At 41.2% G+C, this 21,502-nt stretch overlaps 1 protein-coding gene across 6 annotated transcripts in view; it reads left to right on the top strand.

Annotated features, from left to right (window-relative positions):
• The window catches only part of CDK12 (cyclin dependent kinase 12), a 107,326-nt gene that overhangs the window by 63,478 nt on the left and 22,346 nt on the right, over nucleotides 1-21,502 (top strand). For 3 of the 6 annotated variants that reach the window (XM_032279233.1, XM_032279231.1, XM_032279230.1), the window contains 3 exons: nucleotides 2,224-2,435; nucleotides 3,565-4,017; nucleotides 8,119-11,551. In XM_032279233.1, coding sequence (XP_032135124.1) covers nucleotides 2,224-2,435; nucleotides 3,565-4,017; nucleotides 8,119-8,831 — 1,378 coding nt within the window. In that variant the 3' untranslated portion in view covers nucleotides 8,832-11,551. Of the gene's footprint in view, nucleotides 1-2,223; nucleotides 2,436-3,564; nucleotides 4,018-8,118; nucleotides 11,552-21,365; nucleotides 21,478-21,502 lie in introns of those variants that run through there. The other 3 variants (XM_032279234.1, XM_032279235.1, XM_032279232.1) reach the window with 3 other exon arrangements.

Here is a 21,502-nt window from a genome sequence, read left to right as displayed (position 1 = left end):
GGAGTGCAGTGGTGTGATCTCAGCTCACTGCAACCTCCACCTCCCGGGTTCAAGCGATTCTCATGCCTCAGCCACCTGAGTAGCTGGATTACAGGCACCCACCACCACACCTGGCTAATTTTTGTATTTTTAGTAGAGACGAGTTTTCACCATGTTGGCCAGGCTTTTCTCAAACTCCTGACCTCAGGTGATTAGCCTGCCTCGGCCTCCCAAATGCTGGGATTACAGGTATGAGCCACTACGCCTGGCTAGGTTATTGAATTTTGATGTAAGAAATAATGATCTTTTGGCCAGGTGCGGTGGCTCTGCCTGTAATCCCAGCACTTTGGGAGGCTGAGGCAGGTGAGTCACCTGAGGTCAGGAGCTCGAGACCAGCCTGGTCAACATGGTGAAACCCTGTCTGTACTAAAAATTCAAAAAAATAAATGGGTGTGGTGGTACGCACTTGTAGTCCTGGCTATTCAGGAGGCTGAGGAAGGAGAATCGCTTGAACTCGGAAGGTGGAGGTTGCAGAGGGCTGAGATTGTGCCAGTGCACTCCTGTCTGGGCGATAGTGTGAGACTCCATCTCAAAAAAATAAATAAAATAAGGGAATAAAAGAAATATGATCTTTCAATGTGTCTCTCTTTCATTAGAATCTTATGAATGCCCCTGTATTGCATTGGAGCTTCAGAGGTTCACATCCCACATTCTAGCACATAAAAAGTCTTTTATCTGACCTGGCACGGTGGCTCACGCCTGTAATCCCAGCACTTTGGGAGGCTGAGGCAGGCGGATCGCCTGAGATCATGAGTTCAAGACCAGCTTGGCCAACATGGTGAAACCCCGTCTCTACTAAAAATACAAAAATGAGCCGGGAGTGGTGGCACCTATTGTAGTCCCAGCTACTTGGGGAGACTGAGGCAGGAGAATTGCTTGAACCCAGGAGGCGGAGGTTGCAGTGAACCAGGAAGGCATCATTGCACTCCAGCCTGAGTGACAGAGCAAGACCCCGTCTCAAAAAGAAAAAAAAAAAAAGGCTTTTATCTTTGAATTTATCACTGACAGTATTACAGCTTTAATGTCAAATTTTGGGGGGCATTTTCTTACCTTAAGAAAGACTGCCTGTCTAAAAAACGGATAGGATTTTAGTTCATGAGTAAGTAGTAACTGTAAATCTGATTGCTCTAAAGAAATGTCTAAATTCATTTATTTTTTATTTAATTTTGAGATGGAGTCTTGCTCTGTTGTTCAGGCTGGAGTGTAGTGGCAACATCTCAACTCACTGCAACCTCCACCACCCTGGTTCAATCAATCCTCCTGCCTCAGCCTCCCTAGTATCTGGGATTACAGGCACACACAACTATGCCTGGCTAGCTTTTGTATTTTTAGTAGAGTTGGGGTTTCATCATGTTGGCCAGGCTTGTCTCGAACTCCCTGACCTCATGATCTGCCCCCATCTGCCTCCCAAAGTGCTGGTATTACAGGTGCGAGCCACTGCACTAGGCCAAATTTATTTATTTCAATGGAATTTTGATACACTGAATATGACTTGAAATATATAGGAGTTTTACTGACATTTGGGAACTCCTATTATAGAGAGATTTTTATAGTAAGATTTGACCTACTTGGTCTGTTTGTATGGGAAAGTCTAATATAGTAAGTTATATGTAGTGCTGACTTCCACAGATGAGCAAGTTGATACCCAGTCATTGACATTCGGTGGGCAGAAAGGGGAAATAACTCGTCTTTAGTCCTCACAAACCAAATTACACATAAGTTGATTTTGCACAGAGATGTTTGGATCATGATATATGGTTCCAGGATTTAACTCACTGCCTTTCCAGATCTTCTGTGGACATTAACAAGCCAGCTATCTCTGTCCTCCTCTTTATTCCCTACTGAAACTTGACCAATACAGTTCTGTATTCTTGTTTTGCCAAGGAAAGATAGTATTTATATGGGAATTTATATAGCTGATCTGTACCTAGTATTAACAAGATTCATCTCCTTTCTCACTGTATAAATTTCTTGGACTTTTGTACTTCTATTTCCTCAGATTACCGTCTGCCATGATTTCTTTTACACTGTTGTTACCTACTTACTAACTTTTCTGGTTATTTTTGTTTTTCTTATTCTTGACATTTTCCACAGTCATTGCCTTCCTATTTTAATTCTTTCCTCCTCCATTCATTCACTGTTGCATTCCCATACATATTTCCCCTTTGCTTTGTCTTTTTCCAGCCTCCCCCACTGGCAGGATTGCCATGAGTTGTGGAGTAAGAAACGGCGACGTCAGCGACAGAGCGGTGTTGTTGTGGAAGAGCCACCTCCATCCAAAACTTCTCGAAAAGAAACTACCTCAGGGACAAGTGCTGAGCCTGTGAAGAATAGCAGCCCAGCACCACCTCAGCCTGCTCCTGGCAAGGTGGAGCCTGGGGCAGGGGATGCAATAGGTCAGTGCTGGAATGGGGTCTTTGTGCTATTATTAAGCATATTTGGCAGGTCTGGAAGGTCAAGTGCAGGAAGCCTGTGTGTCTGTTTTTTAGTTTTTGTCCAGTGAACTATTAGGAAAGGGCTTAATGTCCTCATTATAGGGAAAAGGAGATAAGCCAAGTTTTGTACATATGTTCCAGAAATTCTACAATAGATCATTTTCCTTTCCTGAAGTATGTATGGAACACTGTATCTCAATTAGATTTGTGACATAAATCAGTGAATTAGGTAAGCCAAATTTAATTTAAGGTTAGTATACCTATGACTTTCTAACACATAATTTGGAGTCTTGCTTATGTTAGATTTGATAAAAACTTCATAGAATCTAATCATTTTAAATTGCAGTTGCTAAATGTTATTAGATTTATAGACTGTTATTTTGATCTAAATGTATCTGAAACTATTTCATATTGAACTAGTATAACAAAGTAGTTCTCCTGTGTTATGACCAGTTTTTCAGAACAAAAGATTCTCCTTTTCTGGTTCACTCTCCCTTCCCTCTTTACTTAGAGCAATGGTTCTCAACACTGGCTGTACATTAGAATCATCCAGGAAGCTTTAAATATAGATATGCCTGTACAATTGCCATATCTCTAGGGATGGGTCCTGAGGCATCTGAATAGGAGAGATTGTAAAATCTCTCCTAGTAATTCTGATGTACAGTAAGGGTTAAAAATCACTGACCTTGAAGAATGCAGGCAAAATGAAGTCAGTTTTGTTTTTTGTTGTTTTTTTTTTTCAAAAGACAGGGTTTCACCATGTTGGCCAGGCTGGTCTTGAACTCCTAACCTCAGGTGATCCGCCTGCCTCAGCCTCCCAAAATGCTGAGATTACAGGCGTGAGCCACCACACCTGGCCATGAAGTCACTTTTATGCGCAAGGCAGAGATGTTTTAGTTATTATTGCCTGTATTTTTAAAGTGAAAGCATAAAGAATAACAAACTCATGACATTTTGAGGTATGAAAAATGAGACATTTAAAATGAAACTTCATTTTTTGGATATTATAAGTTGCCGTTGCCAGTTGAAGAAGGCAAAGGGCCTTTGGCCTGTCTCATCGTCTTATATTGGCTTCACCATCTTTCCACAGGCCTTGGTGACATCACACAACAGCTGAATCAAAGTGAACTGGCAGTGTTATTAAACCTGCTGCAGAGCCAAACCGACCTGAGCATCCCCCAAATGGCACAGCTGCTTAACATCCATTCCAATCCAGAGATGCAGCAGCAGCTGGAAGCCCTGAACCAATCCATCAGTGCCCTGACGGAAGCTACTTCCCAGCAGCAGGACTCAGAGCCCATGGCCCCAGAGGAGTCTTTGAAGGAAGCACCCTCTGTCCCAGTGGTCCTGCCTTCAGCAGAACAGACGACCCCTGAAGCTTCAAGCACACCAGCTGACATGCAGAATATTTTGGCAGTTCTCTTGAGTCAGCTGGTGAAAACCCAAGAGCCAGCAGGCAGCCTGGAGGAAAACAACAGTGACAAGAACAGTGGGCCACAGGGGCCCCGAAGAACTCCCACAATGCCACAGGAGGAGGCAGCAGGTAAACAGACCGGTCATGAATCTCATTGAGCTCAGGTGCTGTTGATCCTCTTAAAGATTTCTTAATTTTTTTTTCCTCCACATCAGTGGCCTTGGTTTCAGTTATTCTGTAACCTAGTCTACAGGAGAACATAGCACCAAGTGATGTATTTCTTGCTTTGCTTCTTTTAAGTTTAAAAGCTTCCCAAAGCACTTTTCCTATACTGATTGTTTTTCTACTTCCCAGGAGATAGGTAAGTAAAGTCCCTGTGTTCTAACCAAGAAAACCACAACTATAGCTAGTGATGCATCTTGAACCACTGTGTGTGGTGGCAAACTAGTCCTAGCACTTGGAAATCTGACTTCCAAACAATCCATTATCAGCCTATACTTCTTGACTTCTAGTGGAGTGGATGCTGAATACCAGTCTTTCCTGGAAGATAGAATCAAGAAAACCCTAATAAAATATCATTGTTAATTTCCTGATGAATAATTTGGGAATATTTCTAAGTAGATAATTAACACTATACATTTCTTTTCCTGAAAATAATAATGTATAAGAACAATTCATTTAAATCTGTTTCTGATAGAAGCAATTGAATGTACCCCAGATCAGGAAGTGAATATATTATAAAGGAAAAAAAAAATAAAAGAAAAATGGGGATAAGTTATACTTTAGTCTCACATGACCATACCATGCAATTTATTAGAGGGAAAAGCAATTTAAATTCCTTAATTCTGATTCACAGTCTATTTGCAAAATCTCTAAAAGTGTTTTTAACTCCTTGGAAATTCTCACTGTCCATGAAGACCCCATGAATTGGGGAATAAGAAGAGGCTCAAGGGCTGAAGAGGTATACTAATCTTCAACTTTAGGGTCCTACATTCTCATTTCTTATGAAATGGTGCAGAAAGTATATGCTTTAAGGCTTGGCCTATGGCCAGAAGTTGTTGGATTTACTTTTCAGAGGAAAGTGTAAAAATGCCATAACTAACTATTGCAGTCACCCCCTGGATTATTCAACTGGTGCCTCTACAGTGGCTCACTTGTTTCTCTCCTGCTGTCTCTATTTGGCCATTTCACTGTTAAGTAGCACTTCCACCAGAGGGCAGACTTTATAAGCCAGAGAAGGTGATAGCGTATCAATTTGACTCCTGTTTTGCTATTCTGTACTTATTGGGAAGGATGATAATTGAAATCTAATGAGTAAAATGAAATGTGTATGTGGGTTTTTGTTTTTTTGTTTTTTTGAGATGAAGTCTCACTCTTGGCCAGGCTGGAGAGCATGGAGTGTAATGGTGTGATCTCGACTCACTGCAACCTCCGCCTCCTAGGTTCAATCGATTCTCCTGCCTCAGCCTCCTTAATAGCTAGGATTACAGATGCACACCTCCACACCCAGCTAATTATGTATTTTTAGTAGAGATGGGACTTCACCATGTTAGCCAGGCTGGTGTGTGTGTGTTTGTTTTTGAGACAGAGTCTTGCTCTGTCGCCCAGGCTGGAGTGCAATGTCGCGATCTCGACTCACTGCAACCTCTGCCTCCTGGATTCAAGCAATTCTGCCACAGCCTCCAAAGTAGCTGGCATTATAGGCATTCACCACCACACCTGGCTAATTTTTGTATTCTTAGTAGAGACAGGGTTTCGCCATGTTGGCCAGGTTAATTTTGAACTCCTGACCTCAGGTGATCCACCTGCCTTGGCTGCCCAAACTGCTGGGATTACAGATGTGAGCTACCACGCCTGGCCAAAAGCCCTGTACTTTTAAGGAGCGACAGCATCGATACTTTAAATCATAACAGTATGATTTGTAATTCATATTTTATTTTTAATTCATTTAAGAAGTTTTATTAGCCTTACTTTAATAGCTTTTTTTTTTTTTTTTTTTTGAGGTGGAGTCTCGCTCTGTCACCGAGGCTGGAATGCAATTGCATGATTTCAGTTCACCATAACCTCTACCTCTCAGGTTCAAGTGATTCTCCTGCCTCAGCCTCCCAAGTATCTGGGATTACAGGCGTGTGCCACCGCCTGACTTTTTTATATTTTTAGTGGAGATAGGGTTTCACCATGTTGGCCAGGCTGATCTCGGCCCACCTCATTCTCCCAAAGTGCTGGGATTACAGGCATGAGCTACCATGCCCAGCCTTTGCTACTTTGGAATCAAAGTTTTATTTTATATATGTGAAGGAATTTGAACTCAAGAGTTAGTTCTTTTGAAACATAATTAGGCTATTTACATGAAAGTCAAAGTTTGAATTAAAAAATGGCATAGCTGGAAGAATGTAAGTTTAGATTATCTCACTTTTACAGTTACACATTTTTAAGTTATTTGACCTCGATATTAAAAAACCTTGTGTTACATTTTATGTGTAGTCCAGAAATACTTTTAAAAATAACTGGTACTATGATGTCCTTATATAGAGAGTGTTGAAAGCAAAGGGCTCTGAAATCTGTCACTACTTCTACCAGTTAGCCCTCCTTTTTCAGCATGTCTACTCTCCATGTTCAAAATTTTCCATGGCTAATTTTTTGTCCTTAAATTCATTTTTCCCTGCCACCCTGTCAACCAGGTAATCAGTCAACAAAAAACTTGGGTGGGTACTATACATAGGGTCACCAGTTGATTCCTGATCTGTCCCAGTTTTAAAGCTAAATGTTGACAACCTGGAAAACCCTCTCAGTCCCAGACAAATTGGGACGGTTGGTCACCCTACTTGGATGTTACTTGTAGCACCTGACCTCATCTTTTATACTGTACAACCTTACAATTTTGTAGTGTTTTCAGAGTGCTTTCATCTGCATGCTAAGGGAATACAAACTTATTTACTGATTGTCTTTGCAAAATATAATTAAGATAAATATGCTACAAAAATATCTAATTATAACTAAAAACTGTTTTTGGCTTGTTTTGAGTAATGACTTTACATCGCAGCTTAAATAATGGAAGAATAACACACACACGCATATATATATATATATATATTTTAAATAAGCTTCCATAGGGAAAAGAAAAATTGGTCATTTGGAAGGTATCCCAAAACATGAAATTTTTTTCTTCAGCAGGATGACTCTCAATTTTCTAAAGGCATTGTTCTGACCATACTTCTGTCTCCATGGTTTTGTGTGTCCTCAAACTCATACCATTTTATATCTCTCCTCTCCTGACTTGGCAGGAGTTCATTATCAGACAATGTTTATTATGCTTAAGCACATTTAGGCAGCAGTGGAAGAAAGAAAGTCTGGGGAAGTGGTTCAAGAAAGACAAAAGAGTATAGTGTAAATTCAATACCCTTTTAATTACTCAGTTCTGGTCACTATCTCCAAGATAAACAGATGTTTATCAACAGCTCATTCTGCATGACATTGCTATGGTGATTTTTATTTTTTTTTTCATAGCATGGAAAAAATGCAGGAGGTAGGAAAACAAAATAGAAAGTTATGATGGAAATTAGTTTAATCTTTAAAATTACTGTAACATAGGAAGCTGAATGATAATATGGTAATTAAAATACTTTCAGAATATCATTTTGGGGAGAGGTCGCTAAAGTTTGGAGAAGCAAGTATATTTTTCTACATGACAGTAATGAAAAGTTTTTACTTTATCTCTCCTGTATATTAAGTTTTATTTCAGGTTAATCTGTGTCGTGAAACATTCTGTAAAATGTGTTAGCAAGTCCACACAAGGTCTCTGTTGTACACCAAGATTATGTCCTAGAAATGTGACCACAGCATGTATATTGTTCCCTCTCATCTTCCTTCCTTCTGCTTTGTTTTAATGTTTCCATCTAACAGCAAAAAGGGGCAGGGAGGCTGCCAACAGCCTGCATATTAGAACAGTTCTTTAAAGGAAGGAAATGGAGGAAATTTCTCAGACAAAAATCAGGATAATCATTTGAAACCTATGATATTTTTACACTAGCTATTAGATCCAGAAAGCAACTGTTTTACTTTTAGTCACCTGATTTATTTATAATTACAATTTCCTGATCCCAAGATTTTATTCTTTATATATCTGGTTACTTATACTGATATTTGTTTATGTTGCGCAGTGTGTGTGTTTGTGTTTATAATCACATGTGCTTTTTAAGATGGTGTTTAAAAGAAGTAACCCTTCCACAGCATGTCCTCCTCACATTCTTCCACCAGAGAAGAGGCCCCCTGAGCCCCCCGGACCTCCACCGCCGCCACCTCCACCCCCTCTGGTTGAAGGCGATCTTTCCAGCGCCCCCCAGGAGCTGAACCCAGCCGTGACAGCCGCCTTGCTGCAACTTTTATCCCAGCCTGAAGCAGAGCCTCCTGGCCACCTGCCACATGAGCACCAGGCCTTGAGACCAATGGAATTCTCCACCCAACCCCATCCAAACAGGACTTATGGAAACACTGATGGGCCTGAAACAGGGTTCAGTGCCATTGACACTGATGAACGAAACTCTGGTCCAGCCTTGACAGAATCCTTGGTCCAGACCCTGGTGAAGAACAGGACCTTCTCAGGCTCTGTGAGCCACCTTGGGGAGTCCAGCAGTTACCAGGGCACAGGGTCAGTGCAGTTTCCAGGGGACCAGGACCTCCGTTTTACCAGGGTCCCCTTAGCATTACACCCGGTGGTCGGGCAACCATTCCTAAAGGCTGAGGGAAGCAGCAATTCTGTGGTACATGCAGAGACCAAATTGCAAAACTATGGGGAGCTGGGGCCAGGAACCACTGGGGCCAGCAGCTCAGGAGCAGGCCTTCACTGGGGGGGCCCAACTCAGTCTTCTGCTTATGGAAAACTCTATCGGGGGCCTACAAGAGTCCCACCAAGAGGGGGAAGAGGGAGAGGAGTTCCTTACTAACCCAGAGACTTCAGTGTCCTGAAAGATTCCTTCCCTTTCCATCCTTCCATCCAGTTCTCTGAATCTTTAATGAAATCATTTGCCAGAGCGAGGTAATCTGCATTTGGCTACTGTAAAGCTGTCCGTTGTATTCCTTGCTCACTTGCTACTAGCAGGCGACTTACGAAATAATGATGTTGGCACCAGTCCCCCTGGATGGGCTATAGCCAGAACATTTACTTCAACTCTACCTTAGTAGATACAAGTAGAGAATATGGAGAGGTTGATTACATTAAAAAGTAAATGTTTTATTAGTTCATTGCCTGCACTTATTGATCAGAAGAGAGAAAGAACAGTTTCAGTTTTGAGATGGCTCAGGAGAGGCTCTTTGGTTTTTAAAGTTTTTGGGTTGGGGGTTCTGTGTGGTTTCTTTCTTTTGAATTTTAATTTAGGTGTTTTGGTTTTTTTTCCTTTAAAGAGAATAGTGTTCACAAAATTTGAGCTGCTGTTAGGCTTTTGCTATAAGGGAAACAGTGGCCTGGCTGATTTAAATAAATGTTTCCTTCCTCTCCACCATCTCACATTTTGCTTTTAGGTGAACACTTTTTGCCCGTTGAGCATCTTGAACATACTTTTTTTCCAAATAAATTACTCATCCTTAAAGTTTACTCCACTTTTACAAAAGATAGGCCCTTTTCCCTGCACATAAAGCAGGTTATAGAAAGTGGCATTCTTGGGCAAGTAGGTAGATTTTACCCAATCTCTTTCCCTTTCTGCCCATATGTGCACGTGTTCTCCCTCTCCCTCCCCCACTTTGCTCTCTCTGCCTCTCCCTCCGTCTCTCTCTCTCTCTTTCTTTTTTTCTCTTTTGCTCACCCACTCTTGCTCTCTCTCTTTCTCTCTCTTTGAGGCATTTGTTTGGAAAAAATTAATAGTTGAGATGCCCAAGAACCTGGGATAATTCTTTATTTTTTTTTGAAATAAAGGAAAGGAAATTCAAACTCCTACATTGTTCTCTGTAACTCTTCAATTCTAAAATGTTTTGTTTTTTAAACCATGTTCTGATGGGGAAGTTGATTTGTAAATGTGGACAGCTTGGACATTGCTGCTGAGCTGTGGTTAGAGATGATGCCTCCATATCTAGAGGGCTAATAATAGCATTTAGCATATTATTGTTTACACGTATATTTTTATGTCAAAAAAAAAACAAAAACCTTTCAAACGGAGCATTGTGATATTGTCAAAGAGAAAAACAAATCCTGAAGATACATGGAAATGTAACCTAGTTTAGGGTGGGTATTTTTCTGAAGATATATCAATACCTGACCTTTTTAAAAAAAATAATTTTAAAACAGCATACTGTGAGGAAGAACAGTATTGACATATTCATGTCCCAGCATGTGTATTCTGCCAGTTCTTTTAGGGATTTTCCTCCAAAGATATTTGGATTTGATTTGGTAAAAGGGGTTAAATTGTGCTTCCTGGCAAGAACTTTGCCTTATCATAAACAGGAAATGAAAAAGGGAAAGGCTGTCAGGGTGGGATAATTTGGGAGGCTTCTCATTCTGGCTTCTATTTCTGTGTGAGTACCAGCATATAGAGTGTTTTAAAAACAGATACATGTCATATAATTTATCTGCACAGACTTAGACCTTTAGGAAACAGGTTAGCCCCTTTTTACAAAGAAAAAGCAAACATGCTTCAGTATCTTGAAGGATAGTTTTCAAAACTCAAGTTTCATGTTTCAATGCCAAGTTCTTTTAAAAATAAAATCTACTTATAAGAGAAAGGTGCATTACTTAAAAAACAGAACTTTAAAGAAATGAAAGAAGAATCCTCTTCAGATACTTACTTGAAGACTGTTAATGAAATAGGTAGATAATGGTGTGTGTATTTCTTTATTATTCTCTGGTTTTTTTATCTGGCCATGCCTCCAGGGCCAAACACTGATTAGAAAGAGAACCTTCTAGCCATTTTGGCATTGATGGCTTTTTATACCAATGTGTCCAGTTAGATTTACTAGGCTTACTGACATGCTGTTGGTAAATTGCATTAAAGTTCATCTGAACCTCCTGTCTGTTGACTTCTTAGTCCTCAGACATGGGCCTTTGTATTTTAGAATATTTGAATTTGAATTATTGGGCCCCACTCCCTGTTTTTTATTAAAGAACTTGAGCCTGGGATACTATCAGAAGTATCTATTCAGTGAAAAAAGTTGGTTTCCCATCAAATATGAATAAAATTCTCTATATATTTTCATTGTATTTTGGTTATCAGCAGTCATCAATAATGTTTTTTCCTCCCCCTCCCACCTCTTATTTTTAATTATGCCAAATATCCTAAATAATATACTTAAGCCTCCATTCCCTCATCCCTACTAGGGAAGGGGGTGAGTGTATGTGTGAGTGTATGTGTATGTATGATCTCATCTCACCCCACCCCCATTTTGGGAGTCTTAACTTTTAAAATGAAAAAAAAAGTTTGGTAATTTTGACTATTTCTAAAAGCAGAGGAAAAAAACTTATTTAAATATCCTGAAATCTGTACGGAGGAAGAAAAGGTATTTGTTAATTTTTCAGTTATGTTATCTATAAACATGATGGAAGTAAAGGTTTGGCAGAATTTCAGCTTGACCATTTTAAAATTACAAACCCAATTAATTCCATTCAAAAGTGGTTTTGTTTTTGGTTTGATTATTGTACAATGAGAGATATTAAGTCTATTAAATACATTATTTTGAACAGATGAGAAATCTGATTCTGTTCATGAGTGGGAGGCAAAACTGGTTTGACCGTGATCATTTTTGTGGTTTTGAAAACAAGTATACTTGACCCAGTTTCCTTAGTTTTTTTCTTCAGCTGTCCATAAGAACAATAGTATTTGAAAGCAACATCAAATCTATATGTTTAAAGCAGGGCAGTTAGCACAAATTTGCAAGTAAAACTTCTGTTAATTTATGCCATAGACATCACCCAACCACTTGTATGTGTGTGTGTGTATATATAATATGCATATATAGTTACCGTGCTAAAATGGTTACCAGCAGGTTTTGAGAGAGAATGCTGCATCAGAAAAGTGTCAGTTGCCACTTCATTCTCCCTGATTTAGGTTCCTGACACTGTATTCCTTTCTCTCTCTTGTTTTTGACCCCCATTGGGTGTATCTTGTCTATGTACAGATATTTTGTAATATATTAAATTTTTTTCTTTCAGTTTATAAAAATGGAAAGTGGAGATTGGAAAATTAAATATTTCCTGTTACGATACCACTTTTGCTCCATTGCATTTACTTCTTAATCTGTACCCTCTGAGCATATCTAATTATGTATAAAGGACATTTTTCCTCCATTTTATCTTAAGGGTTCTCTGTCTAGAATCATTATAGACTCATATACTCCCCGTCCCCACAAAAAGTTATTAGGATTTGAAGAGGAGCCTCAAAACACTAGACTAGGAACTAGAGAATAAAAAATGAGTGGAAGAAACAATAAAATATGATTTTTTTTAAATAGAAAAGTTATACAAATAATGGTACCAAACCATCAAAAGAGTTGAGCTTCATGTACCCTGACTCCTCCTGACAGGAGAGGTAAGTGGGTTTGAGCTCAACTGTCATCAAGGGAAGTTGGTAAGAGGCTGTTTAGACCCAAAAGATAGTCTTAAACCAGACTCTTCGCCACTCCACCCCACCCTACCCCCCGTTCCCACGTTGTTACAGTGCAGTCAGCATGGAGATTAGTGTACCTACCTCTGTTGAGATTTCCTGATGCATTGCCAATCCAGAAAGTGAATCAAAAAGTTGCTTAAAAGTTAAAATCCCTGTTGTTCCCCAAATCTTTCCCATCTCCACCTGAAGACAATAGCTTTCTCTTCCATTTTATGGCTTAGAACACAGAATAAATTTGCCCTTGTATGTGCTGCAATCGTGCTAGTTAGGACAAATAGGTAGAGAGCAGATAAAGTCCAATAAGAGAAAGAAAGAGGAGAGAGAGGTATCTGGAAGTTGTAAATGGGGTAAGCAAGTTGTATAAGAAGGTTAAGGGATACACCAGAGCAAGGGAAATTAGGAGGAAGTTGAATTCAAAAACGTGTTGATGAGAGTTGCTAACCTGCTTAGGAATCCTCAAAAGCTTAAGTGGTGTTCCCTTCCCTGTGGGCTAAGTCACATCTTAGGTGAATGGAGAGCTCAAGTTTGTTTCAATTTCCTGGTTGGCCTCCAGAGAAACAGTCTTAGGTCTTTTTATATTGCAAGTTCATGATTGGGGTGTAAACTTAAGCCTACTAGAAAATACTATTTTCACTTCATAGCAATGAAAATTGAAGCAGTGTCTTTTCAATTCTGGGTCTAAAGGCTGAGGATCTTACTAACCTAGATTTTTCTCTGTCATACCAAAGGCCATTTCTAACCACAAACCATACTGTTTAGTACCTAAATTTCTTAGGCACTGTCCTTTCCTAGAGAGGCATCCTTAACTGTACGGTTATGGTTAATGCCTCAAAAAAGTAAACAGTTTCTGCTCTTGGTGCTAATCTTGGGATTTCCGTTGTTATTAAAGATTACCTCATAGCTTGATCGTTTTTTAGCTATTGAGTGACTTTTCATATCCTAATCATTCAGAGGGCTAAATGGAATGGGAATGGGGAGTTCCTCAAGGGAGGAAGCACTCAACCATTCCAAGGGAGAGGTGGAACTGCTGAGTCTTCTGGTTGTCCTGAGAGGCAAGGTGAGCATTCCTGGACACTTGGGTTAAGTTTACAGTCCAGGTGTGACAGTTCTCGTCTGTAGGAACACCTCCAGTGTTCCTAACCTTGGGAATACTCTCAAGTAGGAGATTACTGCAAGTCAGAGTTGAGAGACTTTGGGGGGGAGTACGACATCTGAAGGAATGACTGGTGGTACTCCTCACTGTATGCAACTCTCTCCATCTCCTATCTACCCACTTCTTTTCCTATTTCTCTTTCTCCCTACTCACCATTCAACAGGAATAATTTAGGCCTACCATCGGTATTGATTGCTTAACCCCACCAGGTATTTAGAGTTACTGCTGTTTCATAGTTTTGAAAGGTAATGAGAGTCAGTTCATAAGACAAATGTCTATCTGGATCCTCAACCTACTGTAATGGAAAGTGAAGGAGAAAGCAAAATAAGCATACTTTTGTATTGCTAGGAGGCATGAAAGGAGGTTTTCATTTATGTTATATAGGGCACAAAATATTCTTTTACTGGCCAGGAAAGGCGGGGAGTCATCTTTCTGTCTTCCTGCTTCCCCGCTTTTAACCTTCACCTTTTTATCCTCTTCCATATCCTGAGATTGTTGCTTTTGCTGTTGACATTTTTAAGCTCATTTGCAGATGGTGTCTGTGGGAAGTAAAGCTTGGTGAGAAGAGGGCTCTGTGGTATCTAAGAGAAAGCACTTAAGAGTTGCTTTAATGTCCTGGTGATTAATCACTGGGGTGCCAAAACACTTTGACCACCAGATTTCTCTCATTATCTCTTATCTCAAAAATTAGTACTCCAAGGCTGAGAGAAAGAGACTGATTCCGAGTTTGTCTTTCATGCCCTCTAAATGGGTAGTTTGTTAGTGAAGCATTCTCAGTTTGCAGCCTTCAGCTACAGCATACTTCTCTGAACTAAGAAGGTATAGTCATGAAGGAAATTCAATTAGACCCAGGTTCCCTAGGACTTGTAAATGGATGCACTTTTTGATATCTTGCTCTGGCATGGTTGTAAACTACAGATAGTATTGATAGCTCTAAAGGAATGAAGGGCATTTTATCCAGGCCAAACCAACCCTGAGGGAGGTAGCATGAAGAAATCTTTAAAAAGTCCATGATATAGCAGTCAGAGCTAAGTAAAGAACAAAGCGTGAGTCTTGGAGGGTGTCTTTACCTAAGGGGCCTGTCTGATGGGCTGTCTCTAGGAGGGGATACTTCTCCTTCCTGAGTCTCAGAACTACAACAGTGCCTAAGGAGGGACACCCTTGGTGAGGATCAGCCTGTAGACAACCCTCCTCACCAAGGCTAATGCAATTTTGAATGTATTCTTCCCTGGAGAAAACAGGCTGAATTCAAAGACCTAGAGAAAGCTTAGTAGCCTCATCCCTTTTAAAAATTTTGGAACTCTTAGTTTGGCCTTGTACTAGTATTAATATTTACAATTTCTGTTAGGGGACCAAAAGTTTCAGAAAATGAAGCAATATGAGAGGTAGAAATAAGGGTAAGAAGGGAGAACTGGAACAGTCTGGTAGCCGGGCTGCAGAAAGACTTGGGGTATAATTGCTTATAAAGAAGAGAGAGGGATATGGGATGGAAGAGAAAATTATGGTTGGGCTAGTGAAATTTATAGGTTAATTTTCTTAAGTGATTCACAGTTCATTTCAGGAAGACCCCATTAAAACTCCACTATTGAGTAAATAATTCCCCTTGATTACAGTAGTCTTGCCTTTAGGGTTGGAGGATGGTACAAGAACCCCTAGGATCCTATGAAGACATTTTTCCAGGGAAACTGGAAAAGATGAGCAAATACGTTAAGCAAATAACTTACATAAGGGTGTTTACTTAACACTGCTATCTACATAGTTCAAGAGAGTATTTCAGGAATAAGGAGGGAATGACATTGATGCATCACATTAAACAGTTATTGTTTGAATTTCAAAACTGCTAGTGATTTTAGGTATGTTAAGTCAACCTAGAGACTAGTATTACTCCTCTGCCACTAATTTTAGATCCAAATGATGGCAGTGCATAGAAGAACAAACCAGAATACGTGAATTAGAGTCACAGAATGTTAGAGCTACAAAAGAACATTAGTTTGTTTAATTCAGTGACATCTTTAACCAGTAAAAAGGCCCAGAAAGGTTGAGAAACCTATATGGTATTGGGAGAAGGAGGGGAGAGAAAGGAAACTAACATTTTTGGATACCTGCTATGTGTCAGGCACTGTACTAAGTGCTTTGCTTTTATCTTGATTGATTAGCACCTTAAAGCTAAGGGATAGAATGAATAAAAGGTTGTAATCCCAGCACTTTGGGAGGCCAAGGCAGGCGGATCACCTGAGGTCAGGGAATCGAGACCATCCTGGCTAACACGGTGAAACCCTGTCTCCACTAAAAATGCAAAGAATTAGCTGGGTGTGGTGGCATGCGCCTGTAGTCCCAGCTACTCGAGAGGCTAAGGCAGGAGAATCACTTGAACCCGGGAGATAGAGGTTGCAGTGAGCCAAGATTGCCTGGGTGACAGAGTGAGATTCCGTCTCAAAAAAAAAGCAAACGTCTTTTATTATCCTGAGCAGTATGTAGGAGATAAAGGGGAGTGGTAGACCATGTTCTCCTCTCTAACCGCACAGGGCTAAACTACAGGAAGTAAAGAGTCAGCATTTGAGAGTGAGGTTAATTTAAGGAATTATTTGCCAAACTGTTGAAAGAGACTCACAAATAACTTCTCCATTCCTAGAGACCTTCTAAAGTGTGTTGATTAGAGACAGGACTGATAGGGACCAAGATTACTCTTGGCTCTGGAATTGATTTTCATTTTGGAAAACATAGTCATGACCTGAGAATGTGGGGATCAATCATACAAATAGGAAACAAAATGGAGCTTCTCATCCTAAGATGTCTTCAAAGAGAACAGTAGTTACATACCATGAATGAAGGAGGTAAATTCCTTTGGTGACTGTGCTTGTTTTTTGTTTTGTAACAATTTGAAGTCATGAAACGGAATTTGTAATCTTGGGAAGATTCAGTGCCAAGTTCAAGGCAGGTGGTTGTTTGAAAATTGACAGAATAAAATTGTGTTCCTCGTGGTTGTTTGGTATAATATCCTAATAGTTATACCATGAGGGCTGCTTCACTGGGGAGCATTAATATCATCAGCAGAAGCATGTCCTGAGGACAACCTCTGAGGAAGAAGATTGGGGGAGGGTCCCACCTTCAGGAAGCTTCTGGATCTTGTGAGAAAGGTCAGTCTTAGAGCTGGTGCAGAGTGGGGAATCTGTATTTGTAAGTCAACATGTCAATGTGGGTTATAAAATAAAACAGTATCATAAGAGGAAACCAAAGCAAAGAAATAATCAGAAAAAGTGGAGTTATTCAGAAACAATTATTTGAAAATAAAGAAGATAGGGGACACAAAACAGAAGAGGAAGGTGAGCAGTGGGAGGAATCTCATGGAAGAGGGCTCCTGTGTGTTTTGTGCAGAGGCAGTGAATTGGCTGAGTAGAATGGTACAGGAAAGGAGTATTAGGAAATGAAGTTGGAGGAGCAATCTCATTGGCTTGAATGAGGAATTTGATTTGTCAAGCAGTAACAGGGAACAGAGCATGATGAGATGAGAATCACATTGAGGACTTTTGTAGCAGTACTTGGTCAAGGAAGCAGAAAAGTTCACTATAATATTGTTCTTGCCAAGACATGAAGCAGTGAGAGTTTAAACTAGAGTAAGACACGGAGAATCAGAGGAAAGAAAATGGGTCATAGGAATTAGCAAGGCTTGGTCACAGCTTGGATGTGAGGGGAGGGATAAAAGCTTCAGGATGATGATCCCAGGACACATTTATGCTGTTGGTGGTGATGAAAGCTTGATAAGAGGGAACTGCTTTGTTTTTAAGTAGGAAGTGTTTTATCTTATTAACCAATTAATAGGATGTGTCAGTGTTCAGTGTTGCAGAGTCTAGGAGGGGGCACTGCCCTGGAGAATAGTGAAGCACGTACTATGTGTCCAGATGATAACCTGCATGCACCCTGCCCTTTTCAGGTTGAAGAACCAGGCAAGAGGGAGTCTGTTGCTAGGGTGTGCCCATAGACTTCAAGAATGCTATCTTACTTTGGATCTGGGAAAGAAAATAGCATTTTTGCTCATTTCTTCCCCTTTAATTCTTTGGAAATGGGATATGACTAGCCTGTGGCAGCATGTGCCTGTGGATGCACAATTCTCTGGCTTGATTCTTGGAAGGCCTTTTTCTGTCCCTCCCTAGGGGTCATTTGTATCTCTGATTCCTGCTCCCAGAGCCATAAAGTGGGAGCCCCCATTTATTAATTGGGTTGGGACTGGGGCGGGGGTCGGCAGGGGACTCTTTAGTGCGGCAGGCAGGGGTCTTCCCGAATGAGCCCATTAGCCAGCCCCAACGGCAGCTGAAACGGGGCCGCAGCCAAGTCCTCTTCGTTTCAAAAACCCTCCATCGCCTGCAGCAGATCAGAACAAGGCCTGCGGGAGCCCTTAGCTTCTGATTGCAGCTGTGAGGAAGGACAAAACAATTTATAGGAAGCCAAGTAGCTCCTGTCTCACTGTCTCTTCCTTTCCAACTTTGGGGAAGGGGAAGACTGGGATATGGTGTCTCCTCCCACCATGGCTTCTTACAGGCTTGAAGTAGGAGAGAACGACAGTATATGGGCATTGATTGAATACTTAAGTCAATGCTGTCCATGTATTTCCACATGTCCTTGCTTTCTTCTTCCCATCCACACACAGTTGAGTTGGATTCTCAGCTACTACTTATGTGGTGCTCCCTAGGGCACAGCCAAGGTGTGTGCTAAGTCTGGAGGGTCGGAGTGTGGGGGGGTAATGCTTATCATACTCCTTCCTGCCCCATACCTGCTTTCAGTCTCCCATCTGTTTTATCAAAATTCAGGGTTAGAGTTAGACTGCCTCAACATCTTTTCCTCTTGATGGGAGGAGTTTGGCTCTTAAAGGAAGGCCTCCTTCTGGAACACAGTTGTCCTTTTAGTTAAGCCAGCAAGGGAAAGGTAGGCATCTATAGGGGAATTTCTCTCTGCAGTGGCCCAGAGAGAACCTTTAAGGGCAGGAATGAATATCTTACTTCCTGATGGAATGTCACTTGTCTTCTCCCTGAGGGAATTATAGATCGTCAGGGCTAGAAAAGAGGTTAGGTAAAGGTTAGGTAATCTAACCTCTCTCTTTACAGAGCAGGAAACTGAGGATTAAGGAAGGGAAGTGCCTCACCCACACGGTCTCACAGTGAGTTAATGGCGGCCAGCCAGAACTAGGTTTAAGAGGTCAGAATCTTGACTTCTGTGAGTAGAGTGCCCCTGACTTTAAGATAACCCGTTCCTGAGAGCCTTGAGCTGCTTCAGGAACGGAAGGATGGACCGTGAGATTTGAGGACAAAGAGATTGAGGGAAAGGTAGATTTAAAAATCATTAGTAGAAAGACTGGGAAATTTTATATGTTTTTACCTTAAAGAATAATCTTTCTTCCTTTTTTTTTTTTTTCTGAGACGGAGTTTCACTCTTGTCACCCAGGCTGGAGTGCAATGACGGGATCTTGGCTCACTGCAACCTCCGCCTTCCAGGTTCAAGTGATTCTCCTGACTCAGCCTCCTGAGTTGCTGGGATTAAAGGCGCCTACCACCACGCCTGGCTAATTTTTTTGTATTTTTAGTAGCGATGGGATTTCACCATGTTGGCCAGGCTGGTCTCGAACTCCTGACCTCAGATGATCCACCTGCCTTGGCCTCCCAAAGTGCTGGGATTACAGCCGTGAGCCTTTTTTTTTTTTTTTTTTTTTTTTTTTGAGACAGCCTTGCTCCGTCATCCAGGCTGGAATGCAGTGGTGCAATCTTGGCTCACTGGCAGCCTCCGCCTACCAGGTTCAAGCAATTCTCCTACCTCAGCCTCCTGAGTAGCTGGGATTACAGGTGCGTGCCACTACACCTGGCTAATTTTTGTATTTTTAATAGAGACAGGTTTCACCATGTTGGTCAGGCTGGTCTTGATCTCCTGACCTTGTGATCCCCCGCCTTGGCCTCCCAAAGTGCAGGGATTACGGGCGTGAGCCACTGCACCTGCCCTGTTTTTGTTTGTTTGTTTGTTTGTTTGAGACAGAGTTTCTCTCTTACTGCCCAGGATGGAGTACAATGGTGTGATCTTGGCTCACTGCAACCTCCACCTCCCAGGTTCAAGCCTCCCAGGTAGCGGGGATAACAGGTGTGTGCCACCATGCCCGGCTAATTTTGTATTGTTAGTAGAGACGGGGTTTCACCATGTTTGTCAGGCTGGTCTTGAACTCCTGACATCAGGTGATCTACCTGCCTCGGCCTCCCAAAGTGCTGGGATTACAGGCTTAAGCCACCATGCTGGGCCTAAGAATAATGTTTCAAAGACATGGAGATTGTACAAGTGTAATTTTTATTTAAAGTCAAGAGTTCTGGTTCATTGGGAAGCAGGTGGCAGCCACGGCCAAAGATCCTGATGCCCTCAGAGTTAACCCAAACTTCAAAGAGTGCTTTGCAGCCATCTCTGGTGGTTGGATAGCAGGAAAAGATCCTCAGAGGCAATGTGAGGAATTAATACTAAACCTCAACCAAAGCTCCTCTGCATTACAATACAGCTATATTGAAAAGAAAAAGGGAATGGAGAAAGAAAACACATCTGCTAGAAACCTAAGATAGGGGGAGGGGTACTTGAATGAGAGATGCGATGATGGAACTCAGCAGAAAGAGGTGTGCTTTGAGATTACAGGAAAATGATAAGGGGACCTTTTCCTCTCCTTTATTTTTTTAAGTTTTGAGTTGTTTGGTATTCTCCTTTGATGAGGCAGAAGGAAGGTGGTATATGGTGCTCCACAGTGACCTAAATACCCTACATAGTGTTCAGTTGGCTGATACTCATTGCAGGTTCTGTAAGTCATCTCAGTCTGGTGCCAAGACACCCTTTCCCTCTTTAGACCTCTCCTGGATGTATCTACCCATCTCTTCCAGTGCTTGCTTTCTCTGAGCATATGAGTCTAGGAGCCACTGATGAGCATAGAGGGGAATGCTGGAGCATGCCTAGGCTGGAAGCAGAATTCTGAAGGAGAAGGTCATCACTGGGCAGATTAGAAAGAGTTAATGATGTAGGGGAGAGGTACTGGGGATCTGCAAAATGAATATTGTCTGCTGCTGATGAAGAAATAGATCCCAGTACATATCCTATATATCTTTTACATTTTGTTCATCAATCCTGATGGATAGCATAGAGGAAATGTGGAGCTGGTCCCCATGTAAATTTGTCTTTAGGGAATGTATAATAGACCTGCTTGTCCAGATTACATTAAGTCTGCTGTCCTACAAACTTCCTTTCTCACAGTCAGGATCCTTTTTTGCCTTAGAGCCCTTCTTGAAGAAGCCGTTATGGATGAGAGAGCCACAAGTCCAAACTGTTGATCTGATCTAAAACTAGGTGGCCTCCTCCCAGACACCTTTTTCTATTAGCCTTATATTAACCATTAACCTTCGTTGACCTTTATGATTCTGGGTTTCATAGCTTCTGTTTCTGTTGAATTTCCTAACTTTAAGAACTATGGTTTTGCTTTTATCAGCCTGGGAGCTAGGTCCCTGGAGACAAGAATTTTAGAACAGTTATTACTCTCTCTGGGAATATACTAAGGTTAGTCTGAATCCTTCTGGGGAATTCAGGTTTGGTTTGGAGGTGTTAGAAGAGTGCTAACCTCACCATCGCTGTTACCTACCAATGCCATGCTCCCTGGGTGCAAGACCAAAGATGCTCTTTGGTATTTAGTTCCTTATCTCATGTCTAATATAACCTGCCATTTTCCTTTACAGGTAGCAGCAAGAGCTGGAATGGCCTCTGAGGAATGCAGTGATGTCCATCAGTCACCTCTCACCCAGAGCCTGGTAAATTCAGTCTCTTTCACAGAACCTAAAGCCAAGCCAGGTAGGGACCTAAAGCCAATCAGAGG

The sequence above is a fragment of the Sapajus apella genome, unplaced genomic scaffold (genome assembly GCF_009761245.1).
Source record: "Sapajus apella isolate SASKATOON/1434 unplaced genomic scaffold, GSC_monkey_1.0 scaffold12, whole genome shotgun sequence".
In the NCBI taxonomy this organism is placed as follows: Eukaryota; Metazoa; Chordata; class Mammalia; order Primates; family Cebidae; genus Sapajus; species Sapajus apella.
Note: the sequence above shows the minus strand (reverse complement) of the source record. Positions and strands in the feature narration are given on the sequence as shown.